The sequence below is a fragment of the Rhinolophus sinicus genome, chromosome 5, assembly GCF_057876585.1.
Source record: "Rhinolophus sinicus isolate RSI-liver-muscle chromosome 5, RSI-T2T, whole genome shotgun sequence".
Lineage (NCBI taxonomy): Eukaryota > Metazoa > Chordata > Mammalia > Chiroptera > Rhinolophidae > Rhinolophus > Rhinolophus sinicus.
The window spans coordinates 92,267,501-92,295,023 of NC_142505.1; the positions used below are offsets into that span (position 1 = coordinate 92,267,501).

Sequence of the window (27,523 nt, forward strand, 5' to 3'; positions counted from 1 at the left end):
CTGGGACAGCCCCCCATTATGTGGGAAGAGCAAAGAAAAATATGAAAAAGAAAAAACATCTCTCACACGAGGAAAGCAGCAAGTCAGACAAGTGAAGGAGAACAGATGAAGGAAGGTAGGGGCAGGGCTCGTCACCATAACAACAAGCCCAAGAATTCTGAAAGATGGAATTTTTGTTTTTCCTTTCAGCTGTCATTCTTCTCAGTACTGTCACTCTCTTTCCCCCGTCCTGGTGGAAGACAAGTTGTGACTTTTTCACTCCCACCAACAAGCTGCCTGGCTTTGGAGAATCCAGCTGCTATGGGATGGGAGAATGGGGTTCCCCAGAGGGGTGCTCAGAAGACTCAAATTCCGTCTTTCTCCTTCACCTGGTTGTAGCTGGGCAGCTTGTAGCTTGCCCATGAAACACGAAGAGAGCTGTTTGTACTGAAGTCCGTGAGGAAGTCCCCCCTCGTTGGGACACTGTGGGCCAGATGAGGAATCAGAGCCCTGGTCCTTAAAAAAAAAGGATCGTTGTCCCTGCCCCAGGATGCCCCATCGTATTGCAGCAGAGTGAGTCAGTAAGGCCAACGGAACAGGCCGTCTTTGAAAGAACTCAGTTCGGTGCGACCAGAAAGCTAATGGCACACAGAGGGTAATCGTAAACCCTTGCCTACATGTAAATTGTGTGCGCTCAGAAGACACTAACACCAGCACTTCCTTCCATATCCTTTCAGAGTGTGCCAAACGGAGACAGTTGTGCTACATCTAAGTTCGCTTTCTGATAGGGCCCAGGTGCCCCCTGGATTTCAGAGTCTTCCCTGACCCCTGCTCCTAAAGAATTGGGCTGACATAAAGAAGGATCAGTGACACTGGGCATCCTACAAGGGCAGCAGTCCCCATGTCATCTGGCTGCCCTCTTTGTTTGTATGGGATGTGTCCCCACATACACATACACTGCCATTTCCATGGGCCAGAGACCTTCGAAAGTGAGGGATGCTCTCCACCCCCAGACATAGTCAAATGCTCAGTCATTGGACCTTCCTCCTCCTGAAGTTATATAGATATGTCCCCTATCCCCACTTTTATATGCGTATCTAACCCTTCCTTCCCAGATATACTAGCAGTAGACGCTCCACCTTCTATGGTTAGGGAAACAGATGCCCTCGTAGGGTTTTTTGAAGATAGTAATAAAAAAAGATGCCCACCCCTCCCTTAGCCTTAAAGGCAATCTACAACCAAGGTCAACTTGAAAAGACCATGAGGAAAGAGACAGAAACAGCCTTGGTGATGAAGGAGGGAAGGTGCACTTCAGCTATTTAAAGACGGGTCAGCTTGTAAGCAGGACTCGTTCCTTTCCTCCCGGCCTCTTTCCTTCCCTCAGGCCTGTTCCCCATCCACTGTCTGATAATGCATTCACTGCCTCCCGACCACCCCCCTAGCCCTGTCTATCCAGAAAAGTGGTATAGGAACCTCTACTGACTCTAATTCCTCCAAGGACTCTAAATTACTCTACAGAAGCAGAATTACAGCCCTCCTCCTCACCAAACAGGGAGACATTTTGAGTGTTCTAAAAAATCATGCCAAGTGGGAACTTCCTTGTTCAACCAACTCTTGAACAGACCACCAAACTCATTTTTGCCCATCTCCCTTATCAGGCCATTATACCAGAGCAGGAGAAATTCTACTCCTTTGAATAATCATTTCCACTGCTTCCAAAGCCAGAATATGCCTTGCCAAGTATAAGCCATCATCAAGGGCCATCTGCTTTAGCGATACAGGAAGCCACCAAAGGGATGTGCTTAGATAATCCTACAGCTCCGCTGGACCAGGCTGCTTCTGGGGAGGGAAGGAAGGCTGCTATTTGCCGGCTGCAGTCCCAAGCTGAGCCCCGCTGAATCCTGTACAATGCACCAAGTAGAACTAGGGCACAGGTTACTGACTTGGTCATCAACAGACCCCTCTCCACACGCCCAGATTCTAATGGGCAGAGGTCAAAGGAGTCCCTAAAGCAAGACAGTTCACCCTTCGCTTGCCTATATCCCCACCTGACAAAGAACACGTGGAGTGATACAAAAGCTATATCCTATCCAGTGCTACCAACCAACCAACCATGGCGTGTGCCCATGCCAGCTGAGGCAGGCGTTTCATTTTAACTCAATGAGAAACTCGTTCTACCTGAGCAAACAACAGAACAAAGGTGGAAGAACCACCCTGAACTCTGGGGATGAGTATTCTTTCAGGATTTCAAGATGTCGAGAATTTCACTGAGCAGTTTCTCCCTCTCCCTGAGCCATTACCTCCCACCATGGCCACCAGTTTTATTCAGTTGTTCTCACCACTTGGGAAGATGACGTTCCTCAGACCTGATTTTTGAACCCAATTGGAGGTGGCAGAACTCAGGGATGGTCTCACCAGACTGATGGCCTTTCGCAGGCTCCACAGAGCGAGCTCTGTCCATCTGCTGTTGGACATGGGCACTTTCCCCCAGATCCCTAGGAATTAAGCACCCTGCTCCAGGACCCTCCTCATCCAAAGCCAACGCAAGACCTTTTACCGCAGGCAGCAGAGATTTCTAAATTCAGCCACCTGAGCAGGCCTACAGTGTTTTTAGCGAGCACCTCCAACAGAAAAATGACACCAATTAGGCATAATTATTAGGACTTAATAGATCCATTTTTCTATCTCAATACCTTTTTACTATTCCAAGTTCCCCCAGTTTTTCCTCTAAACTAGGACTCAGAGCAGTAAGTTAAAAGAATACCTTGGTAGGTCTTTATTATACATAAAATAACTGTCTTATTAAATGGAAATCAAATGCACATCTAGGTGAAAGCTCATCTTAAATACCAACTGTCCGAAAAACACTCAGAGACATAAACAAGAAATAAGGCAAATGTGTTGCTCAGCAACTGAGGGGATGGAGGGCAGCAACTGAGCTGAAAAGGGAAACAGTTTTCTGAAAGAATAGGGTAAGCGCAAGGATACAGATCTTGTTAGAAGCTGCCCTGAATTTCTTGTGGCATTTCCTGCCCCAGAACAGGCATTAGGGAGGTGGGGGGGGGGGGGGAGGTGAGGAATATAATCATAAATTAAAAATAATCAGAGATGCTTGGAAAACTGTTATACACACACACACACACACACACACACACACCACTTCTTTTATGGGGAATGTTTAATACTCTGTCAGTGAATCAAAAGCCTTTCCAACTATTCTGAATGCTAAAGAGGGTGACGGGGTTGAGTGCATGTGTGTAGAAATGCTGTGACTTAGATGGGCTCTAGCCTCTTGCCTCACTTTCCTCTTTTCCCCTCCCCCCTGCCCTCCTCCTCTTCCCAGGACAAGACAAGTGCCCTGAGCCTCAGCAATGTGGCAGGCGTATTCTACATCCTGATCGGAGGACTTGGACTAGCCATGCTGGTTGCCTTAATCGAGTTCTGCTACAAATCCCGTAGCGAGTCCAAGCGGATGAAGGTGGCATCGTCTTCCCAGGCCTTTTTCCTAACCTGTTCTGTGATCCAGCTGGGTTTCCTGGGAGTTCCTCAACTAGACAGGGTGGGAGTGACAGGCGGTTGAGGTCAGCCCAAGACAGGGGGTATAAAGCTGTTACGAGGAAGGTGACAAGGGAAGAGGCAGCTCTGAGGAAGGAAGGAAGGAAGGAAGGAAGGAAGGAAGGAAGGAAGGAAGGAAGGAAGGAAGGAAGGAAGGAAGGAAGGGAAGGAAGGAAGATAGTAAACATAAGGCCCAAGAAAACAACTATATCCGCCAAAGATGAGTGGTGAGACTCAAGGTTAGGAGTTGAAGTGGACAGTGAACACAGCATGAGGCAACCAAGAGGTAGCTTGCTGCTGAGGTTGCATTAACAGAAGTGTATCTCCCAATATATGGGGGGAGAGTGTCTACCCTCGGCAAAATGGATGATCTAGTCACGGTTGGTGAATTAGGTCTTTTCTTAGCCACCACATTGTGAGACAGACTTTGGCAGAGAAGATAATGTACAGAGAAGGGTAAGCAGATTAATTAGATGACCGCCAACCACATCAAATATAGCTGAAGACAACTAACTGGAGAAGAGAAGACTTATGAAGGACAAGAGCTGTCTGGAAAAATATGAAGACTTTTCAGGTGGGAAAGAAGGCTAGTCCTGTGGGGTCCCAAAGTGTACGACAAGAACTAATGACTGAAAGCCACGGAGAACAGTTGTCAACACTGTAAGGGAGATCCACTTTTCTTTCTGAGGTACCTAACAATAGGACAGACTGTCCCAATAAGTAGCAAGTGGCCCATCACTGGAGGTTAACAAGTTCAGGCTGAATCACTCTTGACGAGGATGTAGATTCAAGTATCCATAGGGAGTTGGGTTAAATGACCTTCGAGGCCCCTCACATTTCATCCTTTAACTTCAATAAGAAAATATGTACGGAAGAGTTAATCATGTGAGCAACACCATGAACTAGACACCCTGAGGAGGGAGAGAGGACTGAGATGCAATCTGTGACCTTCAGAATCTTCTACAAAGAATGACACAGAACAATTACTCGGTGAAGCAACATATGGTATCGATAGGAAGGCCTGTAGCAATGTAGGGGACAAAGAAATTAGAGAAGGCTTCTGGGAAGAGGCAGAAATAAGAGGAAGGACAAGTGGGATTCAGACCAACAGAAGTGGAGAGAAGCACAGGCACTCAGAGCTGTGTATCCTAAGCAGTGACCTTGACTTGACTGGACTGAGACAATTCATTGGTAGGATTTGGTCTCCTAGAACGCACCCTACGATGACGATTTTACAAAGTTCAATTGCTCCCGAGCTCAGCACACCCACTGTTGGGTCACGACCATAGCCTCCTGCCTAACCCCTCCCCACCTTGGGGCATCAGCCCTACACATACCTCCGGGGTCACTCTTGGACATGACAGGGCTGGACATTTCCTTCCCCAGTTTGCAAACTCTGTATTCTGTTCTGGACACAAGGACTGGGAGTTGGGGGAGAGGGCCTTCTGTCTTGGATTTGGATCTTCCGTCTTGGCAGTCAGCATTTCCAAGGTCTTCTTTCCCCTCCCAGACAATCAGCTCTCCTTACATACCCCATACTCCAGCCACCTACCCCATATTTTCCATCCATGTGCCTTTATGCAGGCTGACGCATCTCCCTGTCTTCTGTACCATAGGACCCATTTACAACGCAACTTCCCTAACATATAATGACAGGAATAATTAAGGGATGGCAGAGTGATGGTATGTGGCCAGGGGTCCTAGTCACGCCTCCATCCTACCCCTGACCAGCTCACTCAATACCAGGTCCAAGGACAAAGCATAGCGAAAGCATGAGCCTCAGACCTTAAACCCAGTGTCGACTCCCAGGGACCTTGGCTGGACACAACGAGGTCTCCTATAACCTACATGAAGCTTTCTTTGCCTATTCCATCCAAAACATAAGCCTAAAGACTCTCCTACCTTACCCTCCAAGGAGAGGAAAGGCCACTCCAGAGACAAAGAGGGGGACAGGAGAAGAGCTAGATGAGTTGCAAACTGAACAACCCCTAAAACCTTCCCCATGGATCATTCCGCACTGGCCCAAACCAGTGGCCCAGGAATGCCGAGAACCCTTCACAGGAGCACCTTCTCACTGCCCCCCACCCCCAGGACACAGTGCGGTGTAGTGGTCTAAAGCACAGGCTCTGGAGTCTGCAAGTCTAAGCATAAATCCGGCCTGCTCCATTTGTTAACTGTGTCATCGTGGACAAGTTTCAATAGCTCTCTGATCCTCATTTTCTGTAAAACGGGACTAGTGATAGTACATACCTCAGAAAATCATTGTGAAGATTATATGAAAAATTGGATATAAAGGGCTTGGCAAAATGTCCGGTCCATAGTAAGCCCTCAATACATAATAACAATGATAACTAGAATTTATAATATTTCTTTTTATTAGTGGCCAGCTATAACCTCCCTAAGACTTTCCTTTTATTGCCCCTACTTACATGTCCTAGGCTTTTTGAGCTATATAGACTGTGAGTTCCTCTAGGTAAGATTTCTCTTTGGACATTCCATGCACATAGGGTATTAGTAAAATTAACGTAGAATTGTATCTGGAAGAAAAAATCTCTTGGAGGATAAGGTGAAGCCTGGGAGGAAGCTGCTGTTAGGTTAGGCAAATACAACCACAAAACCACCCAGCCTGGGCGGCCGGTTAGCTCAGTTGGTTAGAGCGCGGTGCTCTGAACAACAAGGTTGCCGGTTCGATCCCCACATGGGCCACTGTGAGCTGTACCCTCCACAACTAGATTGAAACAACTACTTGACTTGGAGCTGATGGGTCCTGGAAAAACACACTTAATAAATAAATAAATACATAAAAAAACAAATGCCCAGCCTGGAAGAACAAGCACCATCCAAGATGGCTTTGGCCCCATCTGTTTATGCTCATAAAATCTGAGGAAACCAGGCATCCACCAAGCAGGTGATCTCTTAGGCTTGCTGTGCTTCCTCTGGAATTACTAGGTCCCGCTAAGCGTGGTCAGTGCCAGGTAGTGGCACCAGGGTGACCAAAGACAGGGACCTTCTTAGCACTGGACGGTGCTGACCTTCACCACCGAAGCCACAACCTCCAGGTTAAGATAATATCCTTAGAAGTGGCCACTGACGCATGCACGCCGTAACTTCTCGAAGACATTCTCACCCTTCCCTTTACAAAGATGCTGAACGTCTCAGAAGCCAACACCAGGGTCTCTTGAAATCATTACTCTAACGTCTTTCACCATAATCTTCTATGATTAATTCCATTGGTTGGCATGACTTCTGCACAACTCACTGAGGCTCTGAATAGAATTTTTAAACTTCCAAATGCAGAAAAGTGACTTCTGCTGTCTTTCGAGTCGACCCAGCCCTCACTGTTTGAAGCTCTATCAACTCTTCTCTCATCCAAAAGAGATAAGTGGAACACATGCCACTTGCCTCTCAGACTTCCCAGCTTTGCAATTCTCTTTGCTACTCCGTACTTTGCCTTCTCCAAAGTCAGCTGGCTCTTTACAGAAGAGCAGCCTCCAACGTCCCCCAGAGGCCGACACTGACGGTGTCATGGGCCTTTGCAAGAACCTTCCTTCTTTCTTTCCTTGATCACAGTATTTAGCTAATTCTTAGAGCCTTGAGCCTAACCCTAGTTCAGAGCCAGCCTTTTACTTCTCAACCGTGTTCAGTAGGCCCTTCTCCACTCTGCATGGAAAATGGAGGAGAAAAAGAGGGACAGAAATGAAAAAGAAGGGAAGGACAGAGACAGAAGGAAAGGAAGATAACAACTTTTTAGTAACTTCCATGTTCAAAGTGCTACATATATTTCCATTAACCCTGTAATATGTGGTGCTTGCAATTCAACAGATGAAGAAATAGGGGTTCAGAGAAGCTAAGTAGCTTATCCTAACAAGCCCACAAAAGCTAGGAGCTGAAGGAACAGGAATTAGACCTCCAACGTGGCTTTTGCAAAGTCTGGCTTCTTGGGACCAACCAAGCCACCTCTAAATTTCTCTCTCCTCCCCAACCACATGGCAACAGATACTTTTGAGCACCTACTCCGTGTCCCTTCAAGCCCCAGCCACAATGCACAGATAAGTAATATGCAGCCCTTATCCTTCGGTTTACCTGTTCCCGTTATTGAGGCCACCTATGGTATGTTATCATTTGCTTGTGCATTGTTGCGTTCCTTTCCCCTTTGATGTCACATGGGCAGAACACAAAGCAAGTGTCACAGGGAAAATGAGCAGGGCACCCTGCCAATTTTCCTTCCACAAAGACATACCAAGCACCACTGTATGGTAGGCATTGCTCAGCACTGGGGATATAGCCAGGAACAAAACAGACACGGCTTCTGCTCTCAGGACACTGCGAGTTTGATGGAGAAGACAGAAAATAAGCAAACGCACATGTTCAGTGAGTGTTATGAAGAAAAATGCCCAGTGCTCTCAAGTTCTGATCAGGGAATGGGGACTGGAGAAGGCCAGAAAGGCTTCCCTGCAAAAGTGATGTTTAACAGACTTGAGCTATACAAGGAATTAACCAGGGGAAGAGAGTTGCCAGCAAAGGATGCACAAGTGTCGGGGACCAAAAGACCAGGACTCTTGCCCGGAAACCAGCAGGAGGCCAGGGAGACCAGCGCACAGGAAGACTGAGAGAAGAGGAAAACGTGTGAGAAAATGGGGACTCAGAGAGGGATTCAGGCAAACAGAACATTTGAGTATAATTTAAATTGTCACAGTAGCAAAAATACATCAGCTAAGACAAACTCCAAAATGAATAGTCTCAGATTCTCCGTTCCTTCATTTTACCTGGGAAAACCGACCAGAACCTGAGTTCTTAGCTGGAAGGACAACCAAGGTCTTTATTATTTACCACCTTGCTCCCCAAGGAAAATAATTCCCAGCCTCTCCCACCCCCAGGAGAGCCACTGACCTTTCATAATTGTATGTGGCGGTGCTAAGAGCCATGCTTAACCCACTGGCAAAGCGATGGAGGCTTTGCACATTGCCATGGGATTAGTGAGCAGCCGAGAGACTTGGTAATGCAGGGGGTGCATGCACCATAGCAGGCAGTCATCTGGCTCTGAGCACAAGTACTAGGAGGAGGTATTCCTGCGGTTTGCGCTCTTATTGGGGTGTTCTATGATGTGCAGAGACTCAGGAGACTTTTCTTAGAAAGGCAAGTGGCTGAGAAGTCATGATGTAATCACTGTTAGAGAAATGAGTCCCTGAAGAGCCAGCTTCAGGGACTTTGAGATAAAACATTTTACTCCCTGAGTATCAATTTCAAAAACAGCTACAACAAAAACAGCTCTAAGAATCAACTTTAAGAATGGTTGATACGGCAAGGATGGAGCAGGGAGAACCACATTTCCTAGAGGCAAGAGAAGGAATAACATTAAGTTCAGCTACAGGGGGTAGGAAGAACCATAGTAAAAAGGTCATCCACTTCGGCACTAGACCACAAAATTAAACTTAAGCCAGTCAGTCCTAAGTCCTCAGTTGCTCTGTGAAGTGAATGAATTAAACTAGATCAGTGGATTTCAACCTTGCTTGCATATTGGAATCATCTGGGGAGTTTTTAAAACTCCCAGCATCCAGGCCACACATCACAGTAAGTCAATATCTCTGGGATTAGGTCTCAGGCGTCAGTATTGTTTTTCCCCCAAAACTAAAACTCCTCCAGTGATCCCAGCGTGCAGCCAAGTTTGAGAACTGGGGATCTAGTCATTTTTCATACTGCTTTCTACTCCAAGGTTTTGACTTCATTTTTTTCTCCTGAGATCCCATAAACGTATTAGAAAGGCAGCCAGCAAGCAGGCTGCAACCACTGTCAGTGGTGTATGGAGTCCCTGAGAAGCCCTCAGCTTCCTCGAACACAAATTCTCAGGGACATGATGTGGAGGGTTTTAGTTATATGCTCAGCTAACTTCTCTCACACTTCGATAGGCAGCCATGTTAGCTATGCTGCCAATCTTCTCCTTTAAGACAAATTCAGCAAGTACTTCAGTGGAATATTATGGGAATGTGTGAGACTTTTTCAGAAGCAAAGCACAAGGTGATCAGCGTGAACTTTTAAACAAGCTTTTGTTTTAAAGTAAAGGGATATGGCAGAGAAAACCATAGAAGATAGACATTTCAAACTATCCAGTAGAGGGTTCCATATTTTACACACACATACAAAGTTATTTTCAACATGTTTTAGGGGAAAGTAAGTAACCATTAATGCCTCGTGTTTTCATTTCACTTTTCCCCCTTAGAGCATCGCAGTGATATTTATTTGGCCTTGACTTAGAAGAATGCAATCCAGGTGACACTTCCTCTTTAATGGAGGACAACCAAGGTAGAATGTAAATAAATCAACTCGAGAAGTTTGAGGAAGAGACAGAACCAGTGTAGGTAGAGCATCATATGGGGGGAAAATATCTGAATCATGGATTTTAAAATGAAAGGACATTTAAAAAGTTGTTAGAATTGCCAGTAATAAGAGGATACTCCCATCAAAGTATAGCAGAAAGAACAAAACATTGATCAAAACTACCCTGTTTATCCCTGTCTGGCCAGAGTAGTTTGACTGGCTTCTCTGATCTCTAGAATCATCATAATATGCAAAGGAAAAAGCGTTAGATTTTTTGAGAAGAATCCTAGGCGTTTGGGTTTTCTTTGACAAACTCAGGAATATTGATTAAGCAGCTACCTGTATGCTGAACACTCTGGGAGGCAGCTAAGGATTAAGAAGACACAGCCCTTGCCCATTCCAGATAACTAGCGCCTTTAAAGAGGACAAAACTTACAGACCTGAAGCAGAACCATTACAAGAGGATGTATAATGCAGGAGTACTAAGGTACAGGTGCAGTCTAAGACGGCTTCAAGAAGGAGGTGAGAACACAATGCACCTTTGAAGGATGGGTAGGGTTGGTCTTGGAGACCAACTCATATAACATTCCCTTTATGTTGATTCCGGAACACCAAGAAACTAAGCCCCACCTGAAAACATGTCTATGAGTATCTCTTAATGTGAAGTTAGAAGTGACAGGAAGAGGTAAGGGTTTGAGGCTCATGTCATGAAGTGTTTTCCTGCAAAGGAACTCAGAACAGAATCCTTCCTCTTGTCTAATAAGATATGGTTCTAATCCCAGATTGTGGTTTTGAACATTCCACCTAATTCATATGGTCCTGGGGTGACTGCTGGAGTCCATTTCATATATAGAATTCCAACATTCTAGAAATCACAAGTTTATTAGCATTGATCTGAAGTGTCAATTTAGAAATGCAGGTTTCAAAAAAAGAGGTGCAGGTTTTACAGGCTGTTGGGAAGGGGCTGACACAGAGAATGATCTTTGTCACACATTCTCGTTTGCCTTAGCACATGCCTCTTTCCAATTACATTCTGCCTATTGTATTATTCAAATGAGTTCTACATTCCCTTCACACATGCTGCTAGAGGTAGGACAGCATTTTCCCTGAAGCAAATCAGAGGCAGTTTTTTCATTTTAACCCAACAATAGCACACCCTTAATTCTTTTTAACATTTTGAATACTTTTTCACGTAGTGACATCCCTCTTGCTAATAACAGTCTGTAGGTACATAGATAAATACATTTTATAACCATGGAGATTTAAAAGGTCTACAGAGGTAAGGAGATACGTACAGGGTCACACAACTAGTTAATATCAGAACCAGAACTAAAATCCAAGTTTCCTAAACCCCATTTCCAGAGCTTTTCCACTTGTTTCATGTTGCTGCATTGATTGCCATCAATACTACCATGGAACTATTCCACCTTTAGAAATCACAGAATAAAAGAACCAGAAAGGATCTTAGAGATTTTTTAGCCCAGCACACGCCTCATTAAACAGAGAGACCATGAGGTCCAGGGAGGGGATCAGACTTGTCCAGAGCCATGCAGCAGTTTTGTGAGTTCATGAGAAGTCAAGATCAGCATTACAGATTAGGAATGGAGTGGGATGGGAAGAGGATAGCAGTGGCATTGTAAGTCCAGCGTTGACTCATTCTTTTTGCCAATCATTGCCAAGGACCTGGGGAAGAACCCCTGGTCCTCCTGAAAAGGGTTTCTGTTTGATCCCACAGCAATCCATCAACGAAGCCATACGGACATCGACACTCCCCCGAAACAGCGGGGCAGGAGCCAGCGGTGGTGGGAGTGGAGAGAATGGCCGAGTGGTCAGCCACGACTTCCCCAAGTCCATGCAATCAATTCCCTGCATGAGCCACAGTTCAGGGATGCCTTTGGGAGCCACAGGATTATAACTGGAGCAGATGGAGACCCCTTGGGGAGCAGGCTCGAGCTCCTCTAGCCCCACCCCAAACCCTTCAGTGCCAAAAACAACAACAAAGTGAAACGCAACCGCCACCAACCACAATGACCACAAAAAGGATGATTCAACCGATTTTCCCGAAGAATTGAAAACATTCTGCTGTCCTCTTTCCTTTTTTGATGTTCTTTCACCCTTTTCTGTTTGCTAAGTAAGGATGATAAATAACACTGTACTGCAATAAGGGGAGAATAACCCTGTCTAATAGAGCTTGTGTCTCTGAAAATGGAGTCACTGGAACACTAATGAGGAAACTGTACTGTTTTCTTTTAATTCAGTTGTTAATGTGTGCAATTTTTTTTCTTACTAATATTCACGATTTGCAGGTTCTGTTAAGCCACTTCCTTCTGCTCACTTATTCCCAACTCCCTGCCCATCCCTCTTCAGTTTTCAGATTGCAGAGTCAAGATGCGTTCCACCTTGAAAGCAAGCAAAAGGAAAAAAGCAACCTTCAAACTAACTCGCCCTGGGAGCTCTCCCAGGCACCCTGCACTCCTCAGCCCCAAACCCTGGATGCAGATGGAGGTTGTTGAAGGAATGGGCTGCCTTCCTGAGACAGGGCCCTGCCTGAGCATTCATTTAGTTGAGAATGCGTGTGGAAAGCAACTCCAAGCAAGGGTGGCGGAGAGGGCAAAGGCAGGCGTGCACTCAGAGAAGGGCTCACGAATTTATTGCTGGAGGTTCAGATAAAGCTTCCTTTAAAGTGTAAGAGCCATCTCACAGAACTTAGCTGGAAGGTTCTATTTCTTCACAGAATCAACCTCAGCTCTGAAAAGTATGTCCTTCTGACTGTGCTCAAGCCCAAAGGCACGCTGGTAGCTGAAGGGCAATTGGCCTCCTGAACAAAGTAGAGACTTGGGAACAGCTTACAGCCAGGGAGCTATCGCCCATAATTCTTGCTTTTCATTTGCTTAACATCTGAGCAGGCGCCCCATTATGGAGTAGACTCTCTCTTTTTGGAGCCTCTGATGTGGGGGAAAATGCTATGCAAGCTAAGTGTGAAAGAAAGGTGATGGAAGAATTTGGAAGAAGAAGCTTCATCGAAGCCCCCCAAGCAATAGAACCTTCCATGCTGTGCTCTCTCCTAGGTGTAAGAGACAAAATATGAAGCTTAGGGTTTTGCTGACTTAGACAAATTGGGTTTTTATGTCCATATAAAAATGTTATCTTAGCATATGGCCAGATAACATTCTGTCATCTTTAGAAAGTAAAATGCCCAAGGCTAACTATTTGAAGGAGGAAACGGATATGGATTAAGTTGATAATGACATTGGGGTCCTTAAGATCCCTGGCCCCAACTTCTAACCCAAGGAGGCAGACTTTTTCCCTGGTTAAGACAGATGGAGATACTATATTTCAATGACCAGACTCAATACACCAAGGATTGTGACTACAAAGCTGAACTAGAGCAAGATTGGAGAGGGGACAAGGCTATTGGAGAGAAGCCCAGGCTGACCGAAACTTTGGGTGGGAGGGGACGGTTCCTGGCACATGGCTTTTTTAGAGATCCCAACTCTCATTCCTGGTGTGATTGGCTTCCAGCTCTCCAGCAGCCACTCACCTAGGTGCATGATTCAGTGTGTGCCATGTGTCATTAGCTTTTATTGATAACCATATTCTGGCTTGTTCCCTTACCCCCTACTTCTCTCCAGTCTCCTCTGCTAGGGGTTATCATTAGCAATTGACAAACTAAAGGTTTTGGAGCCTGCCTACGAGTAGGCACAGCATGATTGCTACATCTGTGGATTCTCTCAGTGGATACCCACCATCTCTCGGTCCCTCCCATTCTCCTACATCAGCCATAGCAAAGGACCACCCCAAAATCAAACTCTTTGCCCTTTTAACTCAAGTGTTGTTCAGTCTCTCACGTGTCACTGTGGGCATGGTATGTGAAGCAGGACCCTCAAGATGGAGTATCACTCTTCACTACCGCCAGCTGATGTCCTCCCAACCCCTGCCCTCTCATCAGATTTTTCTCAGCCCTTAGCCTACCACTGCAGAATCTGCTATGACCCGCCATTGGGAATCTGCATTTCAGAGAAGTTGGAAATAACCCTCTACCATCAACATGCTTCAAAGACCTTTTGCCTTTGGCCTGGTAAGATGCCTCTCCAGCTACTGAGCTCACCAGTAAGCTGATCTGATAGGGAGAGGCCATCCATGCTAGAAATGAGGGTCTATGCTTTGTGGGGGTCCAAGACTCCAGTGGAAAATGCTTTTCATCAATGGAGGAGTGACGGGGAAAACAAAAGCAAGAAGAAGAGTTAACTTGTATTATGTATTTTTACTACACTTTTCTTAAAAATAGAGCAATGGGAACACTCTGAAAGAGATTGACATTTTTCTCAACAGGAATCCATACTTAACAGTTCTAGATTTCATTAAATTTTGCTCTTTGGTACCTGGGCCTTTTATTTAACATCTATATTTGTTTTAACTCTCTTGGCAGATGTTTGAAAGGATTCTTGCTTGATCAAACACTAAATATTTTTTTGGTTCCTGTTTTTTTGTTTCCCCAAGCAGCCAGTGTTTTTTTTTTTTTTTTCTTTTAGTATTTGCATAAAATGAAAATATCACCGAGAATTAAATCACTGTGGATCCATTATCTACTTTTCATATTTGTCCATTCCATTTCTGTGCCATTTCTGAACCAGAGCTCTAGAAGTTATGTTATTTCCTTATTGCTGAGTCAAGTCCAGTACATTTTTTAATGGTGGCCACTATACGTGACTCACAAACAGCTCTCAAACAAGTCATTTCAGCTGAAATAGATCACTGTGAGTCATTCATCCAAATAGGATAAAAGAAAAGAAAAGGAAAAAAAAAGAAAAGAAAAGAAGGACAAAGAATGGGATTTGGTTTTCAAGAGCCACAGTTTCAATTGCGTAAGGAGCAGGGTTTGATGTTCAGTGGTCATAGTATCTCTAGGGAGCTGGCTGTCTCCCAGGGACTGCCTCCCAGACATCCCCAAACAAGTCCAGGTGTATCTGTGATGTGTACAGAGTCACAGCCAAAACGAAATCGAGACTGGGCTTATAAGTAGATAACTTTGCTCCTCAAACCACATGACCCTCATTCTTGCCTGAAAGCTTTTGTTTCACTCAAGAAAAATGGGCTTTCTGTAAAGGACCTGACATTTGTCAACACTTAGATACTGATGCTTAAAAGCAGCTTGACGTGTTTTCTTCCCCCGAGGAATTTTGCATAATAACAGGGGTGAGAAGCCTAAAATAAATTAGCAAAGCTCTAGCAGTGGTATTTCAGGCAGTAACTACCGTGGTAGAAAAGGGTTGGGGGAAAGGAAAGAAACTAGAAGATTTGGGTAAAGCCTCAGTCATTACCTGCACCCATCTGCGGTCACCTCCAGTATCTAGGGTGCCACTGAATGAGGACAAGCTTAACACCAGCTGACACACGGAGAAAACTGACCTTGCCATCCAATAGCTGGGACAGTGATTATAACGGCTCTGAAAGCACACGTTCCCATGTACTGAACACTCACTTGTTAAGCACACTTCACATCTTCTGTATCATGACCATGGCCCTCTAAGGTAGGACCTTACAGATGAGGAACTCAGACTTAAAGAGATAACATAACTTACTCCAAGTCCTATATGTGACAGAGCCAGGATTTGCACCGGATCGGCTTGAATCCAAAGCCTTTATATTACCCATCTCTCTGTTAACCAGGCCATGATGCATAATGGCCAGGGGGAAAAAAACAGGCAAACAGTTCTATCTTCCTGTTATGCCAAAGTAACTAAAAATGGAATGGTTAAAGCTATACTTGTCACACCTTTGAGAAAACCAACCTATCCTCTTGGGGCGTGAGAGATGGATAATCTAGACAGGATTGTAAAAAGGGGGGGGGGGGGGAGAGAGGAGAAAGAGTTCCTTTTAGCCCCTTTAAAATAGATCCAGGCAAGGAGGCAGCACGCAGGATGGAGAGGGGACTGAAAATCAGGTCCCCTGCACAATAATTGATTCGACCTGGGAAAGGATCCTCAGCGCTGTCCTGGGAGCTATCTTTCTGTGTGAACAACAGTAGGTCAGTTCTGGGGGTTACAGGACAATGGATATAGGCTCAGCTAAAGAAAAGAATCCCTAAAGGTCAATGTTTCCTCATAATAATATTAGCTTGCCCCTGGGGTCTAATACTGCTCCATCAAGAAAACGCCACAGGTATGAAAGTTGAAATGCATATGCGGTAATTTTCCTTTTCTTGCATCTTTTATAGGCCTCTTCAGGTTATCTGATCAATAACACTCTGTTATGTACTAAAGGGGGGTCAACAAGGTCCTACAGAAATGGGTATGAATACCTTTCACTGAAATAATGTCACACATCAACCTAGAGAAAAAGTGGCAAGTTCCTTGCTTACCAAAGGCCAATGTTCTCTTTAGGAAAGAATGTCTCTGGAAGTCCACTACTATCCCGCTTTACAGATAAGAAAACTGAGGCTCTTGAATAAGAAGCTACTTTCCCATGATTACAACATGGGTCGAGAAGCAATGTGCTATGGTGGAAAAGCCAGTAGATTAGGGATTCTCCTTCATTACAACCTTGGGCCAGAAAATTAAATACCCTGAGCCTCATTTTCCTCACAAAGAAATGGGACACCTGAGGTCAAAACAGGCAATGATTCTCGACCCTAACTGCACAATGGAGTCACCTAGGGAACTTGAAACAATCGCCAATGCCCAAGATGTATCTCCACGTACAGTTCGTCTGAGTGCAGGCATCATCGCTGTTGTTTTATTGTTGCTGTTTTGTTTTGAACTCCCATGTGATTATAATGTGCAGCCAGGAGTGAGAACCACTACAACTGCGCCATGCAGGGTATCAAAGAAAATGTTCATGAAAACATCTCGGAAAATGACAAAGCACTATATTAGGGGTATTTGACCAACACCAAAACCAAGTTACCTAATGGCAGTCAAATCTCCATAGTCCTAAGGGAGAAAATGCCATCATATTCATCTGATAAAAGAGCAGGAAAAGACACAGCCCCCAACTTGGGCTCTTGTGCTCCTTTACCCTTTAGGCATGTTTGTCATAACATTTTGCTGGGGGAAAGTAGAGACAGAGGACATTCGAGATAAGACATAATCATCAGAGATACCTCCTAGAAAGGCAGTGGGGAGCACAATTTTGTCAAATGAGCCAGCCTTCGACACAGCCAGTTATTTTCCAAACTGGAAAACTAGTTGGCTGTTTCCAATCCCACCACCTGCATTTTTAATGTAGTCTACCAGAAAGCACAGCGTATCGGCCTCATTTTCCACTGGGCACTCTGAGTCCCACTGGTGACAACTCTAACTTTCCCTCAACATGATGCTATGGTTTCACATACCTTTCATTTAGTTCTCAAAACAGTCCTGCGAGGTGGGATTTATCACCCTCATTTTACATAAGAGGAAATGGGAGCTCAGAGAGGTTCAGGACCAAAGGTCATTCAGCCAGCCAATGACTTGGCCTAGATATTAATCCAAGTCTGTCTTCTCCAAAGCCACTACGTTTCCACTTTACCCGACCACCTCCTAAGGAAATTGCATCATGTTAAGGAAAAGTACTGGACTGAGATTTAAAAGGCATGAAGTCTATTGCTTCTATCACTGCCAGTTTTCAGTGTGGTCTTGGGCAACTCATTTCCTACTCTGGGCCTCAGTGACCTAATTAATGAAATGAGAGAAGGGAGATTAATCTAATTGATCACTAAGTTTTCGCCTCATTGTAACTGTGTTAGTGGTTCCCAGCCAGAGGTCATTTTGTGCCCCCCAGGACACTTAGCAATGTCTGGAGATATTTTGTTGTTGTTGTTGCTATAACTGGGGATAGAGAATGCCACTGGCATTTAGTGGGTACAGATCTAGGGATGCTGCTAAACAGCTTACAACACAGGGCAGCCTCCCACAATAAAGAATTATTCAGCCTAAAATGTCAACAGAGCTGAGTTGAGAAACCCTGTCTTATCTAATTATAGCATCCCAACAGCATGTTGGGACGTAGGTGATAGCAGGACATGTCTGAATAGGAACAGGCAAAGGTTCCCAAATCAGGTGAACCATCAGAGAAGATGAACAGTTATATGAATTTAGGCAAGGAAGAAGCTGAGTTTACTGAAGAAGCTGAGTTTAGCGAAGTAAGCTGAGGCGAGAAGAGTTTGGCCCACAGCATAAATCTAGACAGGCTAGAGAAGCCAAGGCTGGGGACGCAATCAAGCAGCCAGACAGAGCCAACAGCTGGGGCCTAGGAGACAGCATGGGCTCTGCCTGCAAAAATGGTTTATACTCTGCCCAGTATCTTTTTGCAGGGGCTCTGCAACCACATCCAGTTGAGAAACCTACAGGTCAGCCCTACCCACCCCCAAAAGACTACATGAGCTTCGTTTTTATCCCAGAATAGACACTCTACCTTCTAACAAACACAGGTAATGAGTACCCATGTCCACAGATGGATGTCATGGGAAATAAGGAGACAAATAAGTGATAGTCCCGTCTCTCATAGAGCTGATAGTCAGGAAGGAAAAATAAGACACACAAATGCCAACAGTGCAACACAATGTCGAAGGTAGATGGGAAAAAAGGCAAAGTGCCTGGGTCCAGTCTTCCTCATGACTCTTATCACCTTATTTCAGCCTCTAAAAGAGGAATTCTGAACAGATGGCGTTCCATAACCTTCCCCGTTTGATCACTATTTTCCAGCTACCCCATCTTCTGTCCTGTTCCTCAAACATGCCACACTTAGTTCCAACTCAAGGCCCTTATACTTAAGGTTTCCTTGTTTTTAAACCCTCTTTAACCAGATTTTTGTGAGTCTCGCTCTTTATCATCTACAACAAGTGATCAAACAATACAGTGAATGTTTCAATTTTTAAAAATGTATTACAGTAAAAGATACATTGGCATTAATCCCCCTCAAAATACTCCCCCTCACTTCGAACACACTTATCCCATCATTCTTGTCACTTTCTGAAGCAGTTCTGGAAGTCTTCTTTCATGAGTGTCTTTAGTTGCGCTGATGTGACTCCCTCCATGTCCTGAATCATTTTGACTTTGGGGAAGAGCCAGAAGTCGCACGGTGCCAGATCCGGTGAATAATGTGTATGAGGACACACCGTAATGTTTTCATTTGACAGAAATTGTTATACCAAAGTGATGTGTGACACGGAGCATTGTCATGATGGAGGATGATTTATGGCACACTTTAGAACACACTTTCTCTTAACCGTAGCTCACACCCGACTGACTGCACTGAACAAGTTGAAACTTGTCACACACTGTTACTAAGGTTCAACACACTGCTTCCCGTATTGAAGATCCCTGTCTTTTTGTTGGATAGCACTCAGCACAGCATTCACTGTATTTTGTGATTACAATGGAAAGGTTACTTGTCACACATGACTTCTGTTACGGCAATTTCTGTCAAATTAAAACATTATGATGTGTCCTCATCCACATTATTCACCGGATCACTTCTGGCTCTTCCCCAAAGTCAAAATGACCATGAAAGGTAAATGTTTTGAATCGATTCAGGACATCAACAACAACTCAACTAAAGACACTCACAGTGACATTAATTCCAGGGCTGCCTCAGAAAGTGGCAAGAACAATGGGATAAGTGTGTTCAAAGTGGGGGGGGGGGTGTATTTTGAGGGGGATTAGTGGCAATGTGTCTTTTACTGTAATAAATTTCTTTTTATTTAAACATTCACCATATTGTTTGCTCATACTTCATAGGTCTTAGTAGTAGATGTAATCTCCCCAGAGCAGCCTTCCCTCTCCACCCTACCCCAACGAGCTCTGAAGTCACTCACTGTCACATTACTCATCACCACCAATAATCTCTTATTTACTTGCTTATTGTCTGCCCCTTCTCATCTAGAGGACACATTCACCAGACCAGGGACCTTGTCTGCCCCCAAGCACAATGCCTGGTACATAATAGCTCCTCAGTCAATATTTGTGGAATGACTTGATGAATGAGAGAAGTAGAATGCTCTCTGGTGTCCAAAGGAGGCAGAGATCATTTCTGCCTGAGGAAATAAGGGAAGGAGGTGATTACATCTGTGTGTTGCCTTGAAGGTATGTAGGCATTATACTGTGAGAAAAGAAGGCATTCAAAGAAGGGGGAACAGAACAATCCAGGATAGGAAGGCAGGAACAGGCTGGGCCTGTTTGGGAGAAGATGAGTACCCATGGTAATCGCCACCACCTTGGCCAAGGAAACCAGTGAACAGGAGGCTGGACTGGGCAGGGGGAGCTATCAATCCATCATGAAATAGGGAGTGGAAGGTTTTGGGGGGCTAAGAAAGAAGTTCATTCAGATATCAGGAACTGAGTTTAGAAGAACGAAAAAAACTGGTATCTTGGGCATCGACTATGTTCCAGGCACGGCACCAAGCACTTAACACCACTCCTCTTGTTAAGCCTCATGGCAGAATTGCCATCCCAATTTCATACCTGAGCAAACGGAGGCTCGGAGGTAGAAATAGAGTTTTAGCCACCCAGAATGTGTGTATTCCTACAACACAGTCCCACAACAGGTCTTAGGAAGCCGTCTGTCCTCATGACAGTTTCCAGTACAAAGCCCCAGAAGGACACTACCAGATGGGCACACAGACCTGCCACCTTTGGGTGGCACTTGCTTGAATCTACAAGAAGTTCCAGAGAAGGAGCCCGTGGGTACCAATGGGGGTCATGCCACCAAAGACACTGTGATCAAGATTCTAGGCCCATTGTATACTCAGTAAAAGGGAACCGGGATGGGTTTATAAATCAAGCCATGAGCACAAGGTGAGGAAGGACAGCTGCTTTGCAACTCACGCAGTCACCGTTCCTGCTAATGGTAAAGCATGCTCCTCGCTTCCTAAAGGACTGTAGGGTTTGGGGCCCATGGGAAATGTTCACTATCGTGTCTTATATGTATCACATGGCAAGGGATCCTTGGATGAATGTAAGGATTCTACATATACTATGTGTGTGTTCGCAGTCTTGCCACAGTAAGGCTGCTGTTACCAACAAAGGAAACAGCACACGAAATCAGCCCATAAACACCAAGATATAGGAAATATGTGGTACAATCACTAATAGCATTACTACAAATAAGTATTACCACTGCCATTTGTTGACTATCTGCTCTGGGCTGGGCATTTTATATATATTATCTGATTTCACATTCACGTATCCTTAGGGAGAGAAAGTTGTATTTCCACTGGATAAACGTTTTACATAAATGAATGAGACTCAGAAAGTTCATAAGAGTTAGTAGGGACCTTAGATATCATCAAATAATTTTATCCATCTATATTTTATAAATAAGTGAACGTGAGGACCTAGAGAATAAATGACTTTCCCAGGTTCATGTAATTTTCTAGTTAAACTAAGACTAGTTAGGAGCTAGCTCTCCTGGCTCAAAGTCCAGAGATGTTCCTATACTCAAACAACCCTAAGACTCAATGTCTGGCTTTTTTTTTCTAGCCCTATCGACACAGTCAAGTGTATCTGAATAAATTAGACCATGATCTTGGGAATGTTTTCTGAATTAAGGGGGCTGAAAAGTATAATCAAGACTAGCCTCACATATAATAAAGTAAGCAATGCCTAGATGATAGGACTTTAGAACTAGGAAAAGATTTCCCCCAACCTGAAAAAGGTGGGAGAGATTAAGAAGTACCAGTTGCCATTTATAAAAATAGTTATGGTTAAGGAGACCACTTCATAGACTGTGTAGATCCCTAACCTCTGTGCTACACACCTGAAGCTGAAGTAGAATAATATTGAATGTTAACTATAGTAAATATATATATAGTCATGGATGTAAGGTACAGCATAGGGAATATAGTCAATGGAATTGTAACAGCTATATACGATGTCAGACAAGTAGGAGATTGGGGGGAGGTTATCATTTTGTGAGGGGTATAAATGTCTAACTATTACATTGTTTCGTATACCTGAAACTAATAAAAAAAATAGTTATGGGATGTAAAATACAGCATAGGGAATATAGTCAGGAATACATTGTAATAACTATGTATGGTGCCAAATGGCTACTAGACCTATTGGGGTGACCACTTCCTAAGTTACATAAGTATCTAATTATCTAATTACTATATGGTACACTTGAAACTAATATAATATTATGTGTCAACTGTAATTGAAAGAGAAAAACACAAAGCTTTCCCCCAACCCAAAGCATTTCCTTGATGTGTACTGTATCCCCAAAATTCCTTACCCAGGACAAAGCCTTTGATTCCACAAAGTTAAGTGTCTTTGTAAATGCTCTTGGTAGGCAAAAATCTCTGCCAAGTCAAACTTGGTTGAAATGCCTGTTCCAAGGTGTCTTCTTGATAATAGCATTCAATAGGAATGGTAAAGAGAAATTTGAAGGATGGGGCAGGTACACAGGGAAGAAAGCAAAGAATTCAGAATGGAAAGTTAGAGGGTACTGAAGGCAAATGTCATGATTTTACAATTAGAAAGCCCTTGTTTTAATGTACATTCCTAAAAAGGAGTCATAAAGAGACAGCAGAAATTGGTTATTCAGCAGAGAAGACTTATGTTGTATGTACAGGAGTATGAAGTGAATGGTTATGCCATTATCCAAACAATTCTAGGAGGAAAAAATTATTTTTTAAAATATCTTAATTACCTAGATAGTTTAGACCAATAAAATAGTTCATTATCCTTGTCGTAATTTTGCCTGGAAACTATCATCAGGAAAAAAAAGTCATTTCTGTTTTTCTTTCAAAAAATGTGTGCTGACCTAAAGGACTTGTTTTCACACAGAAACTCATTTAGTGAGGGGGGAAAAAGGAAGCTGTTAATTTAATTTGATTGAGTAATCAGCTTAATGAACTGCTTAGAAACCATTTAACAATGATATAAAAACTAACTTTCCCAGCCATTGGAAAACCATTAGAAAGAAGCCAGTGCGATAACTGGTAGTAGACATCTGTGGGTTTTGGAAACCTGGCATCTCTTCCTTTGGGGAGCTGCTCCTACTATGTACCACGCTGTCCTGGGTGTGCTGCCAGGCTTAGCACCCGGCCCTTCCCCGCACTGCTGGCCCAGGAAATTATGGTCCCTTTTTGCCCTGGCTACAATGATTGGACTAGACATGGTCTTGTGACCCAAATCAGACCAATCAGAATCCTTCTGCAGAATTTTTTAAAATCTGGAGCTTGAATGAGAAGGGGGCCTTGCTTTTTAAGTCCAAGCTAAAATTATCCAAGGGCTGTCTTTTGAACCATGGAAAAAACACTTTTCTGCAGTAGACGAGAACAAAGCCAACTCGCCCAAGTCAAGATACATGATGGAAAGAAAGAGTCCTAATGTCATTTACGTCCCTGGACCCAGTTCCAAAAGCCAGGCTTAGTCCGGACCTCCCCGTGGTGAGAGTTAATTAATTGACTCTTTTATCTAAGCTATTTTGAGTTAGATTTCCATCTCTAACAACCAAAGTTACTCTGATTCATCAATCAGGGACCACCTAGGAACCATATAATAACTAATTAAGAAAAAGACAGTAAATGAGCGATAACCAGTCATTTCTGTGGCTAGACCTGGTCTCAGACTGGTTTGATCAAATTCAACGCTTTCCTGTCCAAACCCGTTTGCATGTACGGAGGCACCAATGTCACCAACCAGCCTGATATCTGTCTGCCTCCATTTTCTCCTCTACTGTCAAGGGAAAGAACGTTTTCTTGCTGTCCGGAGGAAGAGGGAGCTGTAAGTGAGAGCTAACTCATAAATAACTGAAAGTTCTCTGAAAAAGATTTGGTGTTAAGTGTAATAATACTTCAAAGGGGTTTTTTTCTGTCCATAAAATTTTATTTTCTTCATCCTTTGGAAAAGAGTATATCAGCAGGTGTCTCTCCCTTCTTTCTCTCCTTTATCTCTCTCCTCTCTCTTCTCTCTCTCTCTCTCTCTCTCTCTCTCTTTATCTCTCTTTTTAATATATTTAATCCCTTTTATACTCATCTACCACTCCCCTCCCTCCTTACCCTCTGGTTACAGTGGCCAAGACATGGAAACAACCATAGCCTCCTTCGATAGATGAATGGATAAAGAAGTCGTGGTATATATACACAATGGAATATTATTCTGCCATAAGAAAAGATGAAATAGTACCATTTGTGACAACATGGATGGATCTTGAGATTATTATGCTGAGCGAAATAAGCCAGACAGAAAAAGTCGAGACCCATATCATTTCACTGATATGTGGGATATAAAACTGAAAACAACAAAAGAACAAGACAAATGAAGAAACAAAAACTCATAGACACAGACAACAGTGTAGTGGTTACCAGAGGGTAAGGGGGGAGGGGGGTGGTAGATGAGGGTAAAGGGGATCAATTATCATCCTTTCTTTTCTCCCAGACCCACTAAAGAAAGGGTTGCTGCAGGGTCAGTTTGAAAATGGTCACCACACATGTGGCCTCATTCTAGCCTTATATTTAACACTGTGGGGGGCACAGGGCAGGCACTAGTACCTCTATTTAACAGATGAGGAAACAGAGGCTTAGAAGCACTTAATGGGGTACCCCCAAAGACAACCTGAGACTTTTAACTACAGCCCCACAAATCTTCCCACTTCACTACCTCACCAAGCCTAGCATATGTTAAGTACTCAATAAATTAATGAATTAATGGGTTAATTAGTTAATAATATTCAATTCAAGGGCTACATCTCAGAAGGATTATGCTTTCAAATTCTCTATATGCAGCTCCACCTGTCTCCTTGCCAATCCACACTTATTAAATGGTCAAATCTGCAGAAGTTCTTCCTCTCTGGGTCCCATGTGACCCAGGAAGTATCAGCAGTGATATTTCCTTTGAACTTGGTATGCCCCACCCTGCCCAGAGCAACGTCAGCCTGCCTGCAGGTGAGATTCATTTTCTCCTTCCCCACTGGCTGGCGTTCTGCCAGAGCCCACACTGCCTACCGGCCCCGGACTCTGGCATCAGCACAATGAGCCATCTCTGCCCATCTCTCCCCGAGTCGAGTGCAGCAAGACCAATAGTGGCAAGACGCATATGTGGAATTCAACTCACAAGACTGCAGCCAGACCAGACGTGCTGCCCCAACCCCACAGATAGTACATTCCTGTTGTTCTCACCTTATTATGAAGGTGCAGCCATGCCTGTGCCAGGGAGGGAAAGGTGAAGGGAGTGGCAGCTGTCCAGGACTCTTTGGATTATTATTTGCTACCTGTTGAGTTAATCAGGTGCAATTTCCCAGAATCCTGGACTGTCACAAGTAAGACAGCTTGAGGGCGGGGTGGGATGGGCACTACCTAACACATGCCTCTTGCTTGCACACGCACCACCTCTCCCAGGTAGCTGTGGCCACACTTGGCCTGCGCTGACTTTCAAAATGCAGTGTATGAACTGAAGAGGTGTCCCTAGGCACTGGTCCTTGGTTTGCACTTCCAAGTGGTCCCCCCTCTGGCCAGAGATGGACGGTAACTCTCACGTCCTCCTATCCTGTATCTCTCAAGGTAAACATCGCCCTGGTCTTCAGTAATGCATCGTGTGAGATGGTTTTCTCACCTCCCAGGGCCGTGTCCAGGATCAGCTCCGGCTGTACATGTGCGTAAGCAGTGTGTGCACTTTGGGAACCGCAGTCCTAAGGGGGCATCATTGTTACCATTACTTCCGTGCTTTGTGTTCCTTCTCCTCATTCTGCTGATGCCCCAGCTCAGTACTTTGCCCCAAAGGTGTAGCCCCAGATAGTTCAACAGCACCAACTCCCTCAACTTCAGGATGAGAAGGAAGATAGCAGCTCATGTTCAATGAGCCCAGTGTGAAGCATTTCGCATTGTTATGCCATTCAATCCTCACGAGAACCCTGTGCTGGAAAGAGACGGTGATTGTCCTATTACAAATGAGGAAACTGAGGCCAAGAGAAAAATAAACTTGCCCAAGATTGAAAATTATAAAGGGCAGAGTCAAAACCAGGGTCCCTGTGTGCGGGATCCCGGAGCCTAAACGCCTAACCGTGAGGCTAAAGCTGTTATCGGACGTCAGAGGCCATGGTTCCGTTCTGCTCATTCATTAGGAGCTGAGGTCTTGGAGAAAGGGTTCCTGTCCTCAAATGGGAAGTGGCCTGGGAACTGGGGAAGGAGGGAAGCAGAAGGTCACAGCGAGCCTCTGTCACTGTTATCCTCGGGGGCTGGAGCTCAGGCAGGACACCGAGTGCTGACGAGGCGCCACATCTGCACGTGGCCCAGATGTTTTCTGAGGGAGTAGAAATCGGTGGTCTATGAAGGTACAAAGGCCTGGCCTCCATTCTGCTGAATCCTAGCTCTTATCCAAGGACTTAATTCTGGGGACGAGCAGTGCACAAAAGCTCAGTATCACAAAACACCAGCTCCCTAAGGCGTCTTCATGTTTGGGGATGAGTTGAAAGCAGAAAAGCATGGTAGGTGAGACTGGGGAATACGGAGTCTTGTGTTCATATCCTGGCAGTCGGGTAACACAGGGCAGTTCTCGAACTTCTCCGAGCCTCTGCTCTCTCATCTATAAAATGGGGATAACAGCCCTGAAGGGCTGACTAAAGACCTCAAGCACGGAACACACTAGACCTCATCTATAATAATTATTAGTTATGATGATGAAGGAGTTATTAACACATTGCGTATGGACCACGAGAATCTTCGTTTTTTCCATGTCCCACTGCACAAAGGAAGCTGCTTTCTGCAGTATCACACCAGGAGGGATTACTAACATCATAGGTGAGTAAATCCTAAAAAATTCCATAGAAAAATAATAAATGACATAGAAGCATTTATGCTTTAAAGAGAAGAGTGCATTTTAAAGTAGTTTCTTTTAAAAACCTGCCAGAACAGAGGGGTATGAGGGATTTAAACCCCGCCGTACGCAACGTGTTAAGTAGCTTCAGTGTGGCTTTTGGTTCTCAAAAAGCCATTTCTACTTTGAATTAGAGAAAGAAGACATGTTTCTCAAAACTTTTCCTAATTTTACTTATCCTCAATTGTTTCTCATGGGAAAAAAAAAAGACAAAAACACTCCTTAGCTCTCGTTCTGTCCAATTCCCATTTCACAGAGAAGGAACTGAGTCCCAGAGAAGGAACAGGACTTATGCAATGTCATAGAGCAAGTTGGTGAGAGAGTCAAGCAATCCGATAACCTTCCCTGGCATCTGTTTCCAAGGCCCAAGATCCTTGAGGGGACTTTGGAAAAGAAAAGAAGGTGGGAAATCGGCCACCCTGTGACAATCAAGGTAGTTTGAGCTGATTACACAGGCTGCTTCTGCATACGACAGAGTGTCCCCACAGAGGCTACCAGGTATATGGATATTGGGGGGCCAGTTTGCTGAAACTATTCTCTCTCCTCCTGGTCCACTCAGACCAGCACCAAGGACATTAGTATCAATCCCCAACTGGTGTAAACTGTGCTTAGAATCAAAACTTAAAATGAGTGATTTCGTGCTAACGCCAGGACTAAAATCCAGATCTCCTAACTATTCCAATCAAGGGGTTTCCCAACCTAGCCTGCTGCTGTTTTTATTTTTTTAGACTATTGTTTTAGAGAAGTTTTAGGTCCACAGCACAACTGAACAGAAGGTACAGAGATTTCCCATATGCTCCCTGCTTCCACACACGCACTTTCTCCCAGTAATAGCATCCCCCACCAGAGCGGGACATTCGTTACGGCTGATGAACCTA

The 27,523-nt window shown here is 44.4% G+C and overlaps 1 protein-coding gene across 6 annotated transcripts in view; it reads left to right on the forward strand.

Moving 5' to 3' along the window:
- The window catches only part of GRIA1 (glutamate ionotropic receptor AMPA type subunit 1), a 291,242-nt gene extending 276,808 nt beyond the window's left edge, over nt 1-14,434 (forward strand). For 4 of the 6 annotated variants that reach the window (XM_019750390.3, XM_019750391.3, XM_074313815.2 and 1 more), the window contains 2 exons: nt 3,323-3,457; nt 11,564-14,434. In XM_019750390.3, coding sequence (XP_019605949.1) covers nt 3,323-3,457; nt 11,564-11,764 — 336 coding nt within the window. In that variant the 3' untranslated portion in view covers nt 11,765-14,434. The remainder of the gene's footprint in view (nt 1-3,322; nt 3,458-11,563) is intronic. The other 2 variants (XM_088798749.1, XM_019750392.3) reach the window with 2 other exon arrangements.
- Nucleotides 14,435-27,523: the final 13,089 nt, after the last annotated feature.